The sequence below is a fragment of the Festucalex cinctus genome, chromosome 14 (assembly GCF_051991245.1).
Source record: "Festucalex cinctus isolate MCC-2025b chromosome 14, RoL_Fcin_1.0, whole genome shotgun sequence".
Classification (NCBI taxonomy): domain Eukaryota; kingdom Metazoa; phylum Chordata; class Actinopteri; order Syngnathiformes; family Syngnathidae; genus Festucalex; species Festucalex cinctus.
Genome location: NC_135424.1, coordinates 6,334,716 through 6,350,793, shown reverse-complemented (window position 1 = coordinate 6,350,793; position 16,078 = coordinate 6,334,716). Strand labels below are relative to the sequence as shown.

General features: G+C 41.0%; 1 protein-coding gene across 2 annotated transcripts in view; it reads left to right on the top strand.

Moving 5' to 3' along the window:
- The window catches only part of LOC144000889 (apoptosis-stimulating of p53 protein 2-like), a 28,557-nt gene extending 13,862 nt beyond the window's left edge, over nt 1–14,695 (top strand). The window contains exons 6-20 of one of the 2 annotated variants that reach the window (XM_077494638.1): nt 526–627; nt 1,996–2,170; nt 2,304–2,485; nt 2,990–3,154; nt 5,693–5,740; nt 6,294–6,486; nt 7,928–8,017; nt 8,343–8,464; nt 8,547–8,907; nt 9,036–9,877; nt 11,022–11,159; nt 11,238–11,371; nt 11,889–12,055; nt 12,322–12,521; nt 12,819–14,695. In XM_077494638.1, the coding sequence (XP_077350764.1) occupies nt 526–627; nt 1,996–2,170; nt 2,304–2,485; nt 2,990–3,154; nt 5,693–5,740; nt 6,294–6,486; nt 7,928–8,017; nt 8,343–8,464; nt 8,547–8,907; nt 9,036–9,877; nt 11,022–11,159; nt 11,238–11,371; nt 11,889–12,055; nt 12,322–12,521; nt 12,819–12,860 (2,961 nt within the window). In that variant the 3' untranslated portion in view covers nt 12,861–14,695. The remainder of the gene's footprint in view (nt 1–525; nt 628–1,995; nt 2,171–2,303; nt 2,486–2,989; nt 3,155–5,692; nt 5,741–6,293; nt 6,487–7,927; nt 8,018–8,342; nt 8,465–8,546; nt 8,908–9,035; nt 9,878–11,021; nt 11,160–11,237; nt 11,372–11,888; nt 12,056–12,321; nt 12,522–12,818) is intronic. The other variant, XM_077494640.1, reaches the window with a different exon arrangement.
- The last annotated feature ends 1,383 nt before the right edge of the window (nt 14,696–16,078 follow it).

Here is a 16,078-nt window from a genome sequence, read left to right as displayed (position 1 = left end):
ACTTTCAAGTTCTAATTCTAGAACATTTTTTTGTCTTTAAAGTAACAATAATAAATGTGTGCAAACATTGCCTTGATAATAGCAAACTTCTTGCGCAGTATATCACGTAACATTATCATTCAATCAATGCAAAACCATCTTAGAAGTGTAAATAGAACATAAAAACTGTTTCATGAAAATGAAATGAAAGCATCTCCTTAGTCTTTAATGCATATGATTTGAATGCAAGTCTGTTTGACTTTTGAGCCCTTTTTTTCCACAAATTGTGTCACTTTTGGTGGTTTTTGACTTAGAACTCTTTGGGCACTAAAATTCAAAAGGTATCATAATTGTATCGCTGGTGTTGGGCAGAAACCTATGTACATACAATTTTGTATGAAGGTGCAATGTTAATGATTGAAAAATCATGTTTTTGTGGTATCCTGAAAAGTCATAATTTTGGAGGTATCAGGATTCCGGCCAATGTCAGCCACATGTATTTGCAATCAATATTTTTGCATCATCTTTTTTTTTTTTTTTCCCCAGGTGTCAACTCCCAGAATGGACATGACTTTAGCCGAGCTACAGGAGATGGCAGCCAGGCAGCAGCAGCAGATCGAAGCCCAACAGCAACTCCTCGCTTCCAAGGTACAAACCAGCACAGGAGTCGGAAGATCAAAGTCCAGACTGGGGCTGGTAGAGATGATTGGATATGCAGGATGAAGAGCTTAAGTGGTTGTGGTTGTGGTTGTGGTGGTGGTGGCGGCAGTGGTGACAAAAGTAACACCAAGCAGATGAAAGAATAGTGAAAGGAGATTAAAGGAGGACTGGGGTTAAAAAAAAAAGAAAATGACAAGAAGGTTTTCCTTTACAGGTATGATGAATCACAGCAGATGAATTGTTTAGAATTTGAGACGCCTGAGATGGATTCCTCTTATGAATTCTCATGAAATGTGTCAGGTGTCTTGTTCATGCTGTTAGACAAACCACAGTAAAATAAAATTAAGAGTTGATAATATTGCACCTTTCCAAATTACACCCTCTCGCTATTACAGACTAATATGCGGCTTTAATAAACATGATCTCTTTCCCGAACCTGCCATTTATCGAAACGTGTGCATAAGCCAAGAAATGTACCTTGAAGCAATCATCAGAACTCGCGGATGTCAACAAACAGGAATTACCCATCGGCAAACATGGCCTCAAACTGTCTCCGAGCCTGTTCCTCCTCACGTTTTCTAGCAGACAGCTGGTTCATGTCAAACTGGCTCATACAAAAGCATTCCCTTGATGCTGGTAAATAACGTTCCTCTTCATTTGTGGTCCTCCTGAATAGTGACTGCAATCTCAGTTATTGCTACTTGAGTAATGAATTGTTTGATTTTTCTGGCCACAAGAAGTATTCGGGGGGAATGTGTTGTCTTGTACCGGCCTAAAAACCCACCCGATCCTGGCGTTTAAAACATTCTCCATGTAATCTAAAAAACATAGATTGAGACCACCAGCAGGCCAATAGCGGAACAGCATGAAGCCAACATAAGGACACAACGGAGTCGCTGATGGAGTGTTTTGATGTTATGTTTTTAAAGAAAAATATGTAATAAAAAAAAAAAAATTGATCTTTACTTATGTACAGCACTTGGTTTCAGGTCCCGTTTTTAAGTGCTCTATAAAGTGAATTGAGCATTTATTTGCTCCTCATTTCATAAGGGAACACTTTGTTTGGATAGTATAAAGATCATGCCAACAATGTAACGTATTCTCATTATGAGCACAATAAGTATTTTGTGTGTGTAGTTTTTATCAAGTTAACAAAATGGGCATGTAATTGACAGTAAACATTCATTTTAGCTTTGTACAAATGTTTATTTTTATTTTAGACTTTTAGGTAAGTTCATGAGTTGACTCAATGCTCCTTTTTCCAGAGCCTTTTTTTTTTTTTTAATTCAAATAACTACTTCTACTTGAGTACGCATTCGCGCAGTGTGTGAGTATTTTTGCCACCTGTGCCACCAGGAGCAGCGTTTGCGCTACTTGAAGCAGCAGGAGCAGCGCCATCAGCAGCAGGCCTCCGAACAGGAGAAGCTGCAGCGCCTGCGCGACAACATTGAGAACCAGGAGGGTCGCCTCAAGAAGGTTCGAGCCCTCAAGGGCCAAGTGGAGCAGAAACGCCTCAGCAATGGCAAACTCGGTAAGATTCTGAAACCATCGGATGTGTTATGATGTGATGTTTTCATCAATACGCTACGATGGATGTGAATCTAGAATACAATTGGGATAATTTGTTGTTCCCCCACCCGCTGGGGGTTTCCGTTTTTGTGCAGTGGAGGAAATCGAGCAGATGAACAACCTCTTCCAGCAGAAGCAAAGGGAGCTGGTCATGGCCGCGTCCAAGGTGGAGGAGCTTAGTCGACAGCTGGACTTGCTCAAAAGTGGCAAAGTGGACAACTTCAATGACAACCAGAGCTCTGTGGCTGAACTGGAACGTCTCTACAAAGAGCTCCAGGTGTGCACTTGGAAAGACAAACGAAGTCACAGCTTTGACTGGGCAATTTATAGAATTTAACTTAAACGGGTCAATAAAAAAAAAAATTTAAAAAATTTTTTTTGTTTTTGCAGTCTCCGTTGTTAGAACATAACGGATCTAGTTTACTTTTTTTTTTTTTTTTTTTTTTTAAATCGATGTGCTTGAAACATTTGACCACAGAGATGTGCTTCCGAGTTGCAACTTTTTGCGAGTTCACAGTTAGAAAACAACGTGAGAGAGCTAGCAATAAACAATGTCGACCAGCCAAGCCATACAAAAAAACCTGGGACATCATACACTGACGTATACTATTTAAATCATGGAACATGCCAGCTAATAATACAAGTCATAGACAAATAAATGAAATTAATGCTGTTAAAACAATGATAATCAGTTAAAATTCTAAATTAGGAAAAAGATGTTACTTTAAGGCTATATCCATTAAAAGCATAACTTAAGTCTGATTGAACTCTTTTGTCTTAGCTGAGGAACAAGCTCAATCAGGACCAAAACTCGAAACTGCAGCAGCAGCGTGAGAACCTGAACAAGCGCAACATGGAGGCGGCTGCCATGGACAAGAGGATCAACGAGCTCCGTGATCGGCTGTGGAAGAAGAAAGCGGCATTGCAGCAGAAGGAAAACGTACCTGTAAGGATCACATGCATTATTCAACCATTTTTAATCGAGGTCACTAGCTGACCACATACAGGAATGCTTTTGATCATAGCGCTCTCTAGTGGCCCCTTTATTTTTTTTTTTTTTTTTTTTTTTTTTTAAATTAAACTGAACACTAGATACTCTGTTACTTGCACTTAGAAGTTTTCTGTACAGTGAAGCCCATTTATGTTCCAGACTCACCTGTGATAGGTGGAAATCCATGATATAGAGAAACCATACTAAAACACGCATATTTAAACTTGGGCTTATTAAGATAGTCTTCCTATGTGCCTGTTATGACTCTTTCTCTGTCGAGAAATGCGAGACTACGGTAGTCACAGTTCTCCAAATAACAGTGGTGCTTACTTTAATCTGTTTGTCACTCCTAGTTTTACTTTACTGTAAAACTAACACGTTAAACAAACACTCCTAGTTGTACTTTCCTATAAAACTGACACGTTAAACACATTAAAAGATGGAATGAAATGTAAAATTAACACCGAAATGTTCAATCAAAGAGTCTGAAACCTTGAAACAACTGCTACTTTAACACACAGGGAGCAGCAACACATTCAACCGGGGGATAAAACAGTACTACCCTCCAATGCACATATTCTCTCTACACTGTGGGGGGATGACTATTACTGAAGTTAAAAGGGGAATGGGCCCATCCCTTATGTACCGCTGCATGAGGTGAATGTTTTAAAGCAGTATTAAAAATTTGTAATCTAGCGAGGAAGGCAAATAATGAACCACACAATATGAGTGCAGTGCACTACTTGTTTTCCTGGGTGAGACTCTGCTGTTTGTTCCACTCGTGTTCCACTTCAGCTTGTCTGTTGAGTCCCATTTGGAGGGAAACAACTCGACAACATGCGAGTGGACTTACAAGTGCCCTGCTGACATTGCAGACAAGCCGTAATTTCAGGGGAGATGTTATCTTCTCTGGCTTGCAACAGGAAAAGGGCGAGATTGACCATTTTTCCTTAAAGTGCACGCCCCCATCTTTTTTGAACAGGGAAAACAAAAACATTCTAGAAAAGGCTTGCTGGAGAAATGAATTTGTTAAATGAATAATAGAATTTGCCTTCAGAACAAAATGTTTGTATTTTTGCCAAAATGGCATGACTGATTTGATTCTTCTAGATGCTAATATATTAAGAATTGAGTTATATTTTACTTTTATTTGTGTCAGTTGTTCTACATTAAATAATTTTATAGCTCTTCACTCTTCAGTCATGTTGCAGGCCAAATTGGCATTTTCTAAATTTGATTTTTAAAAATATAGTATATATTTAATTTTAATGTTTAAAATAGTGCTGTCAAAGTTAGTGCTAACTAATTAATTGACTGCAGATGATCCTTTAGCTGACAGCATATGGGTACGTGAAAGGTACAAGTTGTTTGAGCAGTAAACATAACTACATGCATTAAAGTAAAGCATTTAATAAATGTTTGCGTATGACATTCAGAATATTTCCATCCATCCATCCATTTTCTTGACCGCTTATTCCTCACAAGGGTCTCGGGGGGTGCTGGCGCCTATCTCAGCTGGCTTTGGGCAGTAGGCGGGGGACACCCTGGACTGGTTGCCAACCAATCGCAGGGCACACAGAGACGAACAACCATCCACACTCACACGCACACCTTGGGACAATTCGGAGCGCCCAATTAACCTGCCATGCATGTCTTTGGAATGTGGGAGGAGACCGGAGAAGACCCACGCGGGCACGGGGAGAACATGCAAACTCCACCCAGGAAGGTCCGAGCCTGGACTCGAACCGGAGACATTCAGAATATTTGTTCATGTGAAAGTATCGGGATCTTTTTTTTTTCCCCCATTTTAAATTATGCGAGTAACTAACTGATTAGAATGAACTCAACAGAAGGGATCATTTCAGGTGCCTAACAATAAATTTGAATTTTGTGTGAAACTTAAAGTGAAACTCTTCACACGTTGAAACATTTCATGATCGTTTGCTTACCATAATTTAAATTTTCACCATCTAAAGAACTTTGAAAATAAAAACTTTTTTTTTTTTAAGAAAAAAGTAAAAATTAGCCAGAAATTGGCATTTTGAAAAGGTATTTCTTTTTGTGTCTTAAAGAATCTTTCAGAATTTTTTCATTTTTGTAATTGAACTACTGAAAATAGCACTTTTCTATAATCATCCTCAAGTATATTTTTCCTTGTAAAGGCCCATTTAATTGTTTGCATGAACAGTAAAGTAGGACGAGACGGGAGGTCCAGAAAAGGTTCTTGCGAGGAGGTGATTCACCCACCCTGCCCGGAATCACAATGAGCGGGCCTTTTTCACACCCACACAAAGACTTTATCCATCCCAAGCTGCTCTCTCCTCCAGCTCAACAACCACTGTGTGGCTGACGTATAACACACACGGCTCACTAATGCTGGTCTTCCTCTGTGAGTCAGAGAGTTCAGCAGAACCTAAGTGCGGTGGTAATATTACTTTATAGAAACTATTTTTGTGAACTGCTGTTGCATGTTTGTGCTTTTGTTCTCCCAAGAATGGCTATCCCAGTAAAGAGAGGGCTTCAAAAGACACACATCCTCAGGTAATCAAAACTAGCGTTGGAGCAGGATCATCTGTACCCTGTTTTCCTGTATCTGCATTTTGACTTTGCACAAGTTTTAGTGGCTCTTAAACAGAACCGTGATAGGTGTAGTGAGCCACTACACCTATCAGTCTAGTTTTTCATGGACCTATATTGACAGTTTGACATTAGTGTAGTAATATTATATCCTAACACAGCAGTGAATACAGGGCATTTATTAGCGGGAAGGAAAATTAATGTTTTGGTGCTCGTGAACTAGGGTAGCTATGCACTTTATGTTTTTGTTGTTTTTAATTGAACAAATTAATGAAAAGGCACCACTCACATTTTAAATGTTGCCATCAATACATAGATTAAAATGTTTGCATTCTTGTTTTTAATTAGTCAACCTCAGCATGCTCCACATGTGGCTGTATTTTTCCCCAAACGGTAATTGTAAATAACCATTGTCATTCTATTTTATGTGTTGGAGTCTTAATTGGCTATCCTCCACTTCATACAGAATATCCGAATAATAAATGAAAATCATTTTTTTTTTTCCCCCTATCCCCAGGTACCTGCGGATGGCCCAGCAAGTCAGCAGCAGTCAGGCGGTCCATCTCGTGTGGCAGCAGTCGGCCCGTACATCCAGTCATCCACGCTGCCCCGCGGCGGCTCGGGCCGTCACGAGCTGCTTGTAAAACCAGCCTACCCGGACGGCACCTCCACCTTGCCAACGCACGATCTGCAGAGCAAGGCCGCAACAGGTGAGTGAACATTGGATGCAGATCTAAAGGCCAAACCAGTGTGGCCCTCCTTCTAATTTACATTCGTTCTTTAATCTGTTAACATTATCAAGAGTTCTGTGAAATTTGTTGCATTACCGTAATTTCTGGACAATAATCAGCGGCATCCAAAAATCTAATGTACATTAGTCCAAAAACCCGCTCAGCACTATATTAACTAGTCAAAAATGACACATGACCATATTTAAATAAATCTTATAGACCAACTTTTGACATTTAACCAGACTGTACTGCCCCCAGCAGGAGCAGAGAGATGTGACACCTCAAATGTTTGTGACGTCACACTGAGCTCAGAAGGTAGCGAGTTAACCTCCTGGTTTGCCGTGTTTGTTCCTAATCATTATCAGCTTTCAAAAGAGCTTTGTTTTGTTTCTTGACTTGCTTTGCAGTGACCTTGTTGATCTGAGATTGGTAAAACAAAGCAATTAAATGCTCTTTGTTCCATCCCAGTTATTTCTTTGGGGGGAAAAAAGCTAACTTACTCTATTATTCTTGAATCACAGCCTCAGTATCTTGTAGGGTGACAATTCATTTCATATTTTAAATGTAGTGCTGTATTCTCTAATGGACACCGGAAGTGTTGTCCATATCCAGGATATCAATCTTCCCTGAAGCAGCCATGTTGCATTCATATGGCGAGCTGTGGATTTGGATTTGAAAACTTATTTATTGCGTGTGACCTTTGTAGCATGTTATGCCCTTTCAAAGACCAGCTAACATGTCCAGCTCTAAAGCCATACTGTTTTTTTCTATTATCCCCCCCCCCCCCCATCCTTTGGAATGCATCTTCCTCAGAAGCCATTTTCTTACTTGAGCCTCTTAAAGAACTTCGAGCCAAGAGAAAAGGTAGAAAAAGCGTTGTTTGCGCTTCACACTGGTGTTCCATTCATAGCTATTGTTTTTGTGAGTGAAGAAAAGATTGATGTTCTGACTTGATATTTTTTGTTTTCATTTTTGTTTGTTTTTGTTTTTGTGTTTTTATTTTGCTGAGTGCTTTTGAAGCTTTTTATCCCCACTAATTTCTGCCTTTATTGGTTTTTGTGTGGAGTAAGGTTGTGTCACGGTAGTCCGAGTGCCACGTATTTGAAAGAATTCAAAACTCAAAACTTAATATTTTTGGCTTATTCATTATCTGAGGTAAAAAAATATTTTGAAAAAGTTATTGGATTCTCTGTTACATCAGTCTATGACAGACCCTTGCCAAGATGCGAGCTATCTTGGTCGCGTAACACTAATATTAAATCTACATTCCACAAGCTAACAAAATTTATTAAAAAAACAAACAAAAAAAGACGAGTTTGGAACGTCTCTTTGTAATGGGGAAAATCCTCCAATAAATGTGCCTTCTCCTACAAACTGGCTGTAATTATTATTCATACACGCGTTCATGTGTATCCTTCAGGGTACCAGTCATCAAAACTGGAGTCGAATGGCCATGTTCCGGCTTCTTCAACACTCCCACGGATGACATCTCACTCCCATAAAGACCAAGGTAAAATATACAGCTGTAACAAGTTGTGTTGGGCAATTAAAGGATTTTAAAGTATACAATTTAATTCTTGCTAGAAAAAAAGGTCTCAAAGCTTGTTTGATGTCAGGACAAATAACGCAAATACAAAATGAAAAAGACAAAGCGAATCTTGTTTTGATTGAAGGGAAAAAAATTAAATTGTAAATCTATTTTTGTAAAAAAAAAAAAAAAGTTTTATTCTAAGGTCATATTGCCCAGCCATAGCACCAAAATGCCTACAAAATTATGACTTCCTTTCAGCTTTGCTCATACTACATATAAGTGTCTTTTCTGCTGTTGTGATTAGATGACACAGAGCCCAAGAGGGATAAGAAGGTACGTCCATTTTCCATGTTTGAACCAACCGAGGTTCCCGCCACCTCACTCCGCAAAAACCAGAGCAGTGATGACTTGGTCAGGGATGCTCAGGTAAGAAAGCAAATATCATTGCAACATTTGCAGAAGTGTATGATTTGTGTATGTAATGGGTTTCACCATCTTGTCACGTTAGTCTGCTCCCAAGGCTCCGGTCAAGGTCCCACCACCCGTGCCTACCAAACCAAAAGGCCCAAATGTCATCCCGTATGGCAAACAGGGCCTCAACACGGGCACCTTCCCGAAAGCTAAGCCACACAGCAGCCAACCCCAGCCCAGCCATGTCCCTCTCCCGCCCTCGCAGAGCCAGACACTCCCCCTACCCCCGAAGCAGGACCCTCCACCTGCAGCCACCGTGCGGCCTTTCACCCCGGAGCTGCCGTCTTCCAAGCCGCAGACCCTCGCTACCAGCTCCATCTATTCCATGTATACCCAGCAAGCTGGCATCCAGGGGGCCCTAAACCGGTCCCAGAGCCGCACCAACGGCTTCGTCAGTGGTAAGCCTGTCACAAAAAAAAAAAAACATGCTCACATATTACTTTATGTAATGGGTTTTGTGTGTTTTTCATTCAGGGACTTACATTTTCATGGTGTCTTATTGCTAACACGATATGTCTTATTGTAGTGTATGGAAAGCCGGTGATTCCCAGTGGAGCCTCCCAGCACCCAGAGAACCCCTACCTGGAACGTCGCTCCCCAGCGCCCGAAATCGAGGTGGACCACAACGGAGCGAGTCACACGGGTCCCAGTCCATCCGAGGGCACCCAACCAGAGACAGAGCGCATCCCGCGACCCCTCAGCCCCACCAAGCTACTCCCGTTCATTTCCAACCCGTACCGGCACCAGAGCGATGGCGACCTGGAGGCCTTGAGGAAGAAGCTCTACAATGCCCCCAGGCCCCTGAAGAAGCGCAGCTCCATCACGGAGCCGGAGGGACCCGCGGGGCCCAACATCCAGAAGCTCCTTTATCAGAAAACCACGCTGGCAGCCATGGAGACCACAGTGATCACACCGAGCACTCCCACCTTTCCTGGTGAAGCAGAGAAGGGGGCGGAGGTACCTGTTGGGCCACACCTTCCTGGCCCCCTGAGCAGTACGGAAAGCCACCCATCGGATGTGGGACGATCTCTGGAAGGACCCCATTTCCCAGGTGGAAACGTTCACATTCCAGCTCCCGCCGAACAAACCAGGCCGCCCTCCATCGTCGACACAGAACACATCATCCCCCCTCCTCCTCCGTCACACCCGGCGCCTCGCCCCGAAGACGCACTCTCACCCCCGCCGCCCCCTGCTGGTCTGGACAACCTGCTCCCCAACTTCCCCCCTCCGCCTCCGGATGGCTTCCTGGAAGAGTTTCCACCTTACCCACCGCCTCCGTACCCCAGCGGAGCAGAGCAGGACAGCCTGGGAGAGGACACCTTTAATATGAAAGCACCTGAAATCACGGGTCAGGTTGCTCTGCCACCGGTATGGACCAATATGTCATCTTGGCTTGAAACCCTACTTTGGAAACCTTAACTCGTGCTTGAAATCCTAACCCAAACTTTATCATTTTATTCAAAACCCTAACTGTCTTTGGCTAGAGGCCAACTAACTAAACCAGACTGGAAACCCCGACCGACTTTGGCTTCAATTCCAATTTGAAACTGTAACCTTGGTTTGAAACGTTACTTTTAAACTAGTGTTGTTCGGATACCAATACCAGTAACAGGAGAGGCCCCGATAATGCATGAAAACAGTGGTATCGGCATCGACAAGTTCGAACAAGTAACATGCCGATACCATTATTTCCGACACCCATATAGGACTTTGGATGCAGCATCTTGTGTCTTGCTTGTGCATGACATTCACTGATGTGTGATGTGTTCACTGCATGCTGAGCCAAGATATCCTATTGGCCCTTGAATGCTCTGAACAAACGGCAGGGCAGCTTTTTCATGTTAAAAAAAAAAACTAGGTACTGGTACGGGATCTCATTTGAAACACTGACCAAGGCTTCAAACCCCAATTTTAGACTGTCTTGAAAACCAAACACTGGCTTGACCCCATTACCTTGAAAAAGAGCAGAAAACTAAGTAAATCAATACATAAATAACGTTTTTGTAAATCACTCCACGTTTTTTGGTTGGTCAAGATTCGTTGAGTCAACCCGATTTGAGCTGGGTCAATGTTATATAATTAGATAATCCCCATCACGCAGTGCTATTGTTTCTTGGATAAAAACGGTCCTTATTCTACTTGTACTAAGTAGAGTTTCAGCCTACTTTTCTCACAGGTTTCCACACTCCCCCTTATTCCCTTAAACACACCGTGTTAAAAATAAACACCAATTTACACGTCCTTGTGATCCCACCGTCAGAGGAGGATTTGTGTAGGTTTTACCGCAAAAAGGCAACCAATTATAAATCAATGCTGTGGCCTATTTATCTCGACCCCCGCCGTCTCTTTTCTTTGTCCGGCTAATCAGGTTGCATAACGCCCAATTAAGAGAGGCAAAGTTGTTTCTTGAGGCTCGGCTTAATTGTGCAAAATCACATCCCGCCCTCCTCTCTCAGTTGAGCGCGGACACCTTGCAGGACACTCACTGTTTTGTTACGGTCGTTTCTTCAAGGGCAAAAGGACCAACCTGCGCAAACAAGGCTCGGAACGGATCGACCACAACATGAGAGTCAAGTTCAACCCGCTGGCCCTGCTGCTCGACTCCTCTCTGGAGGGAGAGTTCGATTTGGTCCAGAGAATTATTTATGAGGTAAACGCTCAAACCAAAAATGCACAATCCTCTGTTTTTTTAGATTCAGGTTTGATTTTCCTTCACCCCCACGCTCAGGTGGAGGACCCCAGCCAGCCCAACGACGAAGGCATCACCGCGCTACACAACGCCGTGTGCGCCGGACACACGGAGATTGTCAAGTTTCTCGTCCAGTATGGCGTCAACGTCAACGCTGCAGACAGTGACGGCTGGTGAGTTAGTTCATAAAGATGAAATCAGATTTCCAGTTTTAATCAATATGTCCCCTTGTCACTTGGAGAACAAATGATAGATTATTTAAAGCAACATTTTCTTGTTTTCTTTTTTTTTTTTTTTTTAAGTTTTGTTTCTTCTGGGTTTTGCTTTATTTCTCCCTATAATACCAAACTAATATGGAATTCCACCGCCACAAAAATGACTATTTTTCTTTAAAAGAAAATGTAAGCGTTTACATATGTTGTCAGGACACACTTTCACATTATCTGTGAAGTAACAAATTCTTAAGTGGTACCTTGACTTGATTTAATTTTCCCCTTTTTCATTGTGTTGTGTATGTACATTATATAAAAAAAAAAAAAAAAAAGTACTGTATCATTTTTGTGTTGATGTGTGCTTTGACATCAGGAGTTGGAGTCAGGTTGGCCGGTTAGAGCAAAAACACAACAACAAAACTGTTTTGAATATATCATTGTCACAATTTCTGACGTAGTCTCTCTTCTTGGACCTCAGGACGCCTCTTCACTGCGCCGCCTCATGCAACAACGTTCAGGTGTGCAAGTTCCTAGTGGAGTCGGCAGCGGCCGTCTTCAACACGACATACAGCGACTTGCAGACGGCAGCCGACAAGTGCGAGGAGATGGAGGAAGGTTACACCCAGTGCTCCCAGTTCCTCTACGGTCAGTCGGAAATGACTTTTTTTGTTTTCCAATGAATCCTCATTAATACTAATTTATGAGCAGCAACATGTACAAATGAAAAAGAATCAACATTGTATATTTCAACAGCAAAATGTTAAACTAAAACCTTATAAAAGTCTGATAGCTTTATGTTAACATAATGCAAAACAGCATAGAAATGATCAGTCTGGTGATTATTGAAAAATTTTATGCGTTATAGGTTGATATATCAAAGGGCTCAATTTTGTGTGCCCCTCTGTGGCCAGGTGTTCAAGAGAAGATGGGCATCATGAACAGGGGCGTGGTCTACGCCCTGTGGGACTTCACGGGGGAGAATCCCGACGAGCTGTCGTTCCGCGAGGGGGACTGCATGACAGTCGTCCGCAGAGAAGACGAGGACGAGATTGAGTGGTGGTGGGCGCGCCTGGGAGACAAAGAGGGCTACATTCCCCGCAACCTTCTTGGGGTAAGACAAAAATGGAGCACCCAAAGCTAGTTGTGCTGCACAACATAAAATTTAGCCGGCATATGTCATGAATAGAATCAGAAATAAGTCTTAAATAATTATGGCTTCAAACACTGTATTTGTCAGATATTTTGGTTCAAAACAGCCAGTTTAGATTCAATTTGGTTGTTTTCAATATTGGCTTGTTAATCATCAAGGATTCGCAAAGACAATAGTAGACTGTGAAGATCACTTATTGCACCCACAATTTGCATTTTTTACTAACACTTGGTTGTCATCTTTTTTTGCCTGCTGCAGCTGTACCCGAGAATAAAGCCACGACAGAGAAGCCTCGCTTAAGGATTCCTGCACATTTCAACATGCACACTAACACGTACACACATACACTACTTGGTTGATATATTGGGCTTTTAGGTAAAATTTCAGGATCACAGACTGAATGAGTCACAGAAAGGCATAGAAGTGGATGTCCTTTGAAATTTTTCATGGGTCAAAAACCAGTCAGCTCCTTAATGGAGAGCAGCAGGTTGTGCAAAAAGTATTGAAACAGTTTGACATGTGCGTTTTACAGTTTAGAGAAGGTTCAATTTGATTCACCTGTGAGGGTTATACATTTTCGGTTCATTGTGGAATTTCACACTAAAAGCCCAATATAACTAACTTTTTGTGAGTAGCGTGTACATACAGTACAGTATATACACACAGTGGCTTAAACAATCCGGGAAGAGAAGGAAACTGCTGCAATGAAGAAACACTAAAGCAGAGGTGGGGAGCCTACAGCACCATATGGGCCATATACAGAAAAACAAACATCAGAGGACCTTTTAGAAAAATGTTCATAAATTTAGGAGGCCCTCCGAGGACTTTTTTGACCAAGGTTCCCTATCCCTGAACTAAAATGAAGGAACAATAATGAACACTTTGTGGCACAACTGTGGCACTTTTCTTAACACTAATGGCATTTTTGCCCTGGTTCCACTATTTTTTTTTATTTTTTTTTGTTACTATTGTCTGAATTCCTAAAGTGACCGAAACTGTGGATGTAAACGGAACACGCAGTATTTGACATTTTTAGACATCTGTTAGGTTTCTGGTTCATGAGTTGACCAGCGTCAAATGCTCAGTTACCGTGACAATCTTTAGCAGAGGCTTGTTTCTATGTAGACTGTGCCTCTATTTGTGTATCTGCACTGGAGCTATTAGTCTCCTCAGCTAAGCTATTTCAAGAAAACAAAAAACAAAAAAAAGTAAGGTTTGTGATGTGGCCGATGATGCCGGAAAAGCCTTGGAGCATTTATTTGATATCCAGCTTAATATATGTACTAGTATGATCTTTGTCCTCACTACTTTGCGAGGTAAAACTGTGCACTAGTTGACATGAATGTTGCAAGTATGGGAAGCTATTAAACCATTTTTTATTGGTTGTCCTTGATATCAAAGCCATGTGAGCATTTAAAATGTCAAAATAAATGCTGAAGCGTTTCATAAAACTGTTTGATAACCAGGCACTTCTAGTCAAAAGTCATTCTACTGGTACACTGAATTATCTTATTAGTGGGCGTAAAGAGCATACTAGTGCATGGACTTTAAAGGAAATATAAATCATCTGTAGCCCCCATCTACTAGAGTATGAGATGTTTGAACATGTATTAGATCTCAAGGATTTCACAGCTGTTGAACATTGATCTGTTACCCTTTAAAGTTTGTATAAATAGCCCAAAGACTTGCTATCAAGGATATTGAATAAATGCTCAAACAGCTTTCCATAGCCATTGTGCTTTAGCTGAGATGCCACGACTTCTATAAATATACTTTAGTCACAAACTAGTGATTTGATGCCATAGGAGTCTACATGACAAGCGGATATGCCTAGTATAACATTATACTCCAGCCATTCCCCTGCTAATTAAGTAATGTACAGTGACAAGTTGAGCTGACTACCCCGAAACCTAGTTAACAATAAGATGATGATGGCTTCCTATGTATTCCTAATTCACCGACTGTTTCTCAGTCAAATCTAACAGGATGGAACTCGCATACTTGGATCCATGCATATCGCACAGTGCAGATATATTTATTTTTTGTTACCGCATTTCCGTATGCTGTCTAAGAAGTATAACCTCAAATGTACTGTAGTATTTTCAACATTTATAATAAAAATACTTTGTACCACACCAAGACTTCTGTTTTCCTTTTAGTCACATTCACACCTATGGACATTTTTAGAGCAGGCATGTGGGAGACCATATGCTGCCTTTTTTTATTTTTATTTTTATTTTTTTTAATAAAAAAAAAATGTTGCTGAAGTTCAATGTGGCATGGAAATTTTTATTTTGTTATTGTTGTTTCACATATAAAAAAACATAAATAACAAAAAATACGAAATTAATATCGCAGATTACTGAATCCCAGTGTAGTCATGATTTAATATGTCGGGCTGTATTATACTGCCCCCTCGTGGCCAAAGTGTGCAGAAGGCGCAGCACAAACTGAATAAATTTTTTTCAATTATAACGCATATGGTTTAATAAAGAACAGTATAATAGAATATTTTCCCTATTCAAACACACAACATAAAAAAAATTGGGGGAGGCTCCAACATCCAAAGACATTGCTTGGATTTTACGGCCAATCTGAAAGACCCGCAGGCAGGTTTTTAATTGCAAGTTTAAATCCAATCTATACTGTAGTTGTCCATCAGATTAATGAAAAAGAAAGTACTGTCCTTGGTCTCAACCCCCCCGGGATGTCTGCGCCTTCCAGTCTTGGTCATTAAGTACGGAGACAGCCGCAAGTGATTTGGATCTTGGATCTGCCTGATCAGCAAAGCAGTATTTCGTCTGTCTGTGCCTCGAAAAGAGCCGTAGGTGGAATGCGGTACAGTGGATTCCCAATAAGCTTGGATGCGTTGTCTTTTTTTTTTTTTTTTTTTTTTTTTCCAGCCTGAACTGGGCGCCAGTCAATGACAGGTTTCATTCAGTAGCCAAGTTTATTGTGCACTAAACGTATCAAAACGCTACCCAGTGCATGTCTAAATGCCACCAGCAGATGCCACTGTTGCACTATTTAACAGACATAAATCCTGGAAACAAATGTAGTACGAATCAAAATGAAAACACATTGTCACCACTCATAATTCCACACTGATGGAAAGTAAGGAAGTACAAATATTTTGTTGCTGTGCTTTTCTTTCATTTTATATTCTGACATGTTCAAACCGTGCATAAAGTTACAGACTAGTGTCTAAAATTATATTAAAATACACTGTTATAATAATACGAAGTAGACTTGAATAAAACATCTGCCACGTTTTGATTGATATTTTATTGTTGTTTATAATGTGGGTACAAAGAGCTAAGTATTTTTATTTTAGTTTTTTAGTAGGTAAGTGTAAAAAAACAAACAAAAAAAACTTGAGAACCGCAACTCTATAAAATAAAGTTGAGTGTTTGGCCTTGCAGTTCGGCAACTGTCCTGCTGGTGTCACTGCTGCCCCTCTCACTAAGATTGAAACAGACAGGTTGCTCTAGTGCACCTTTTTTTTTTTTTTTTTTTTT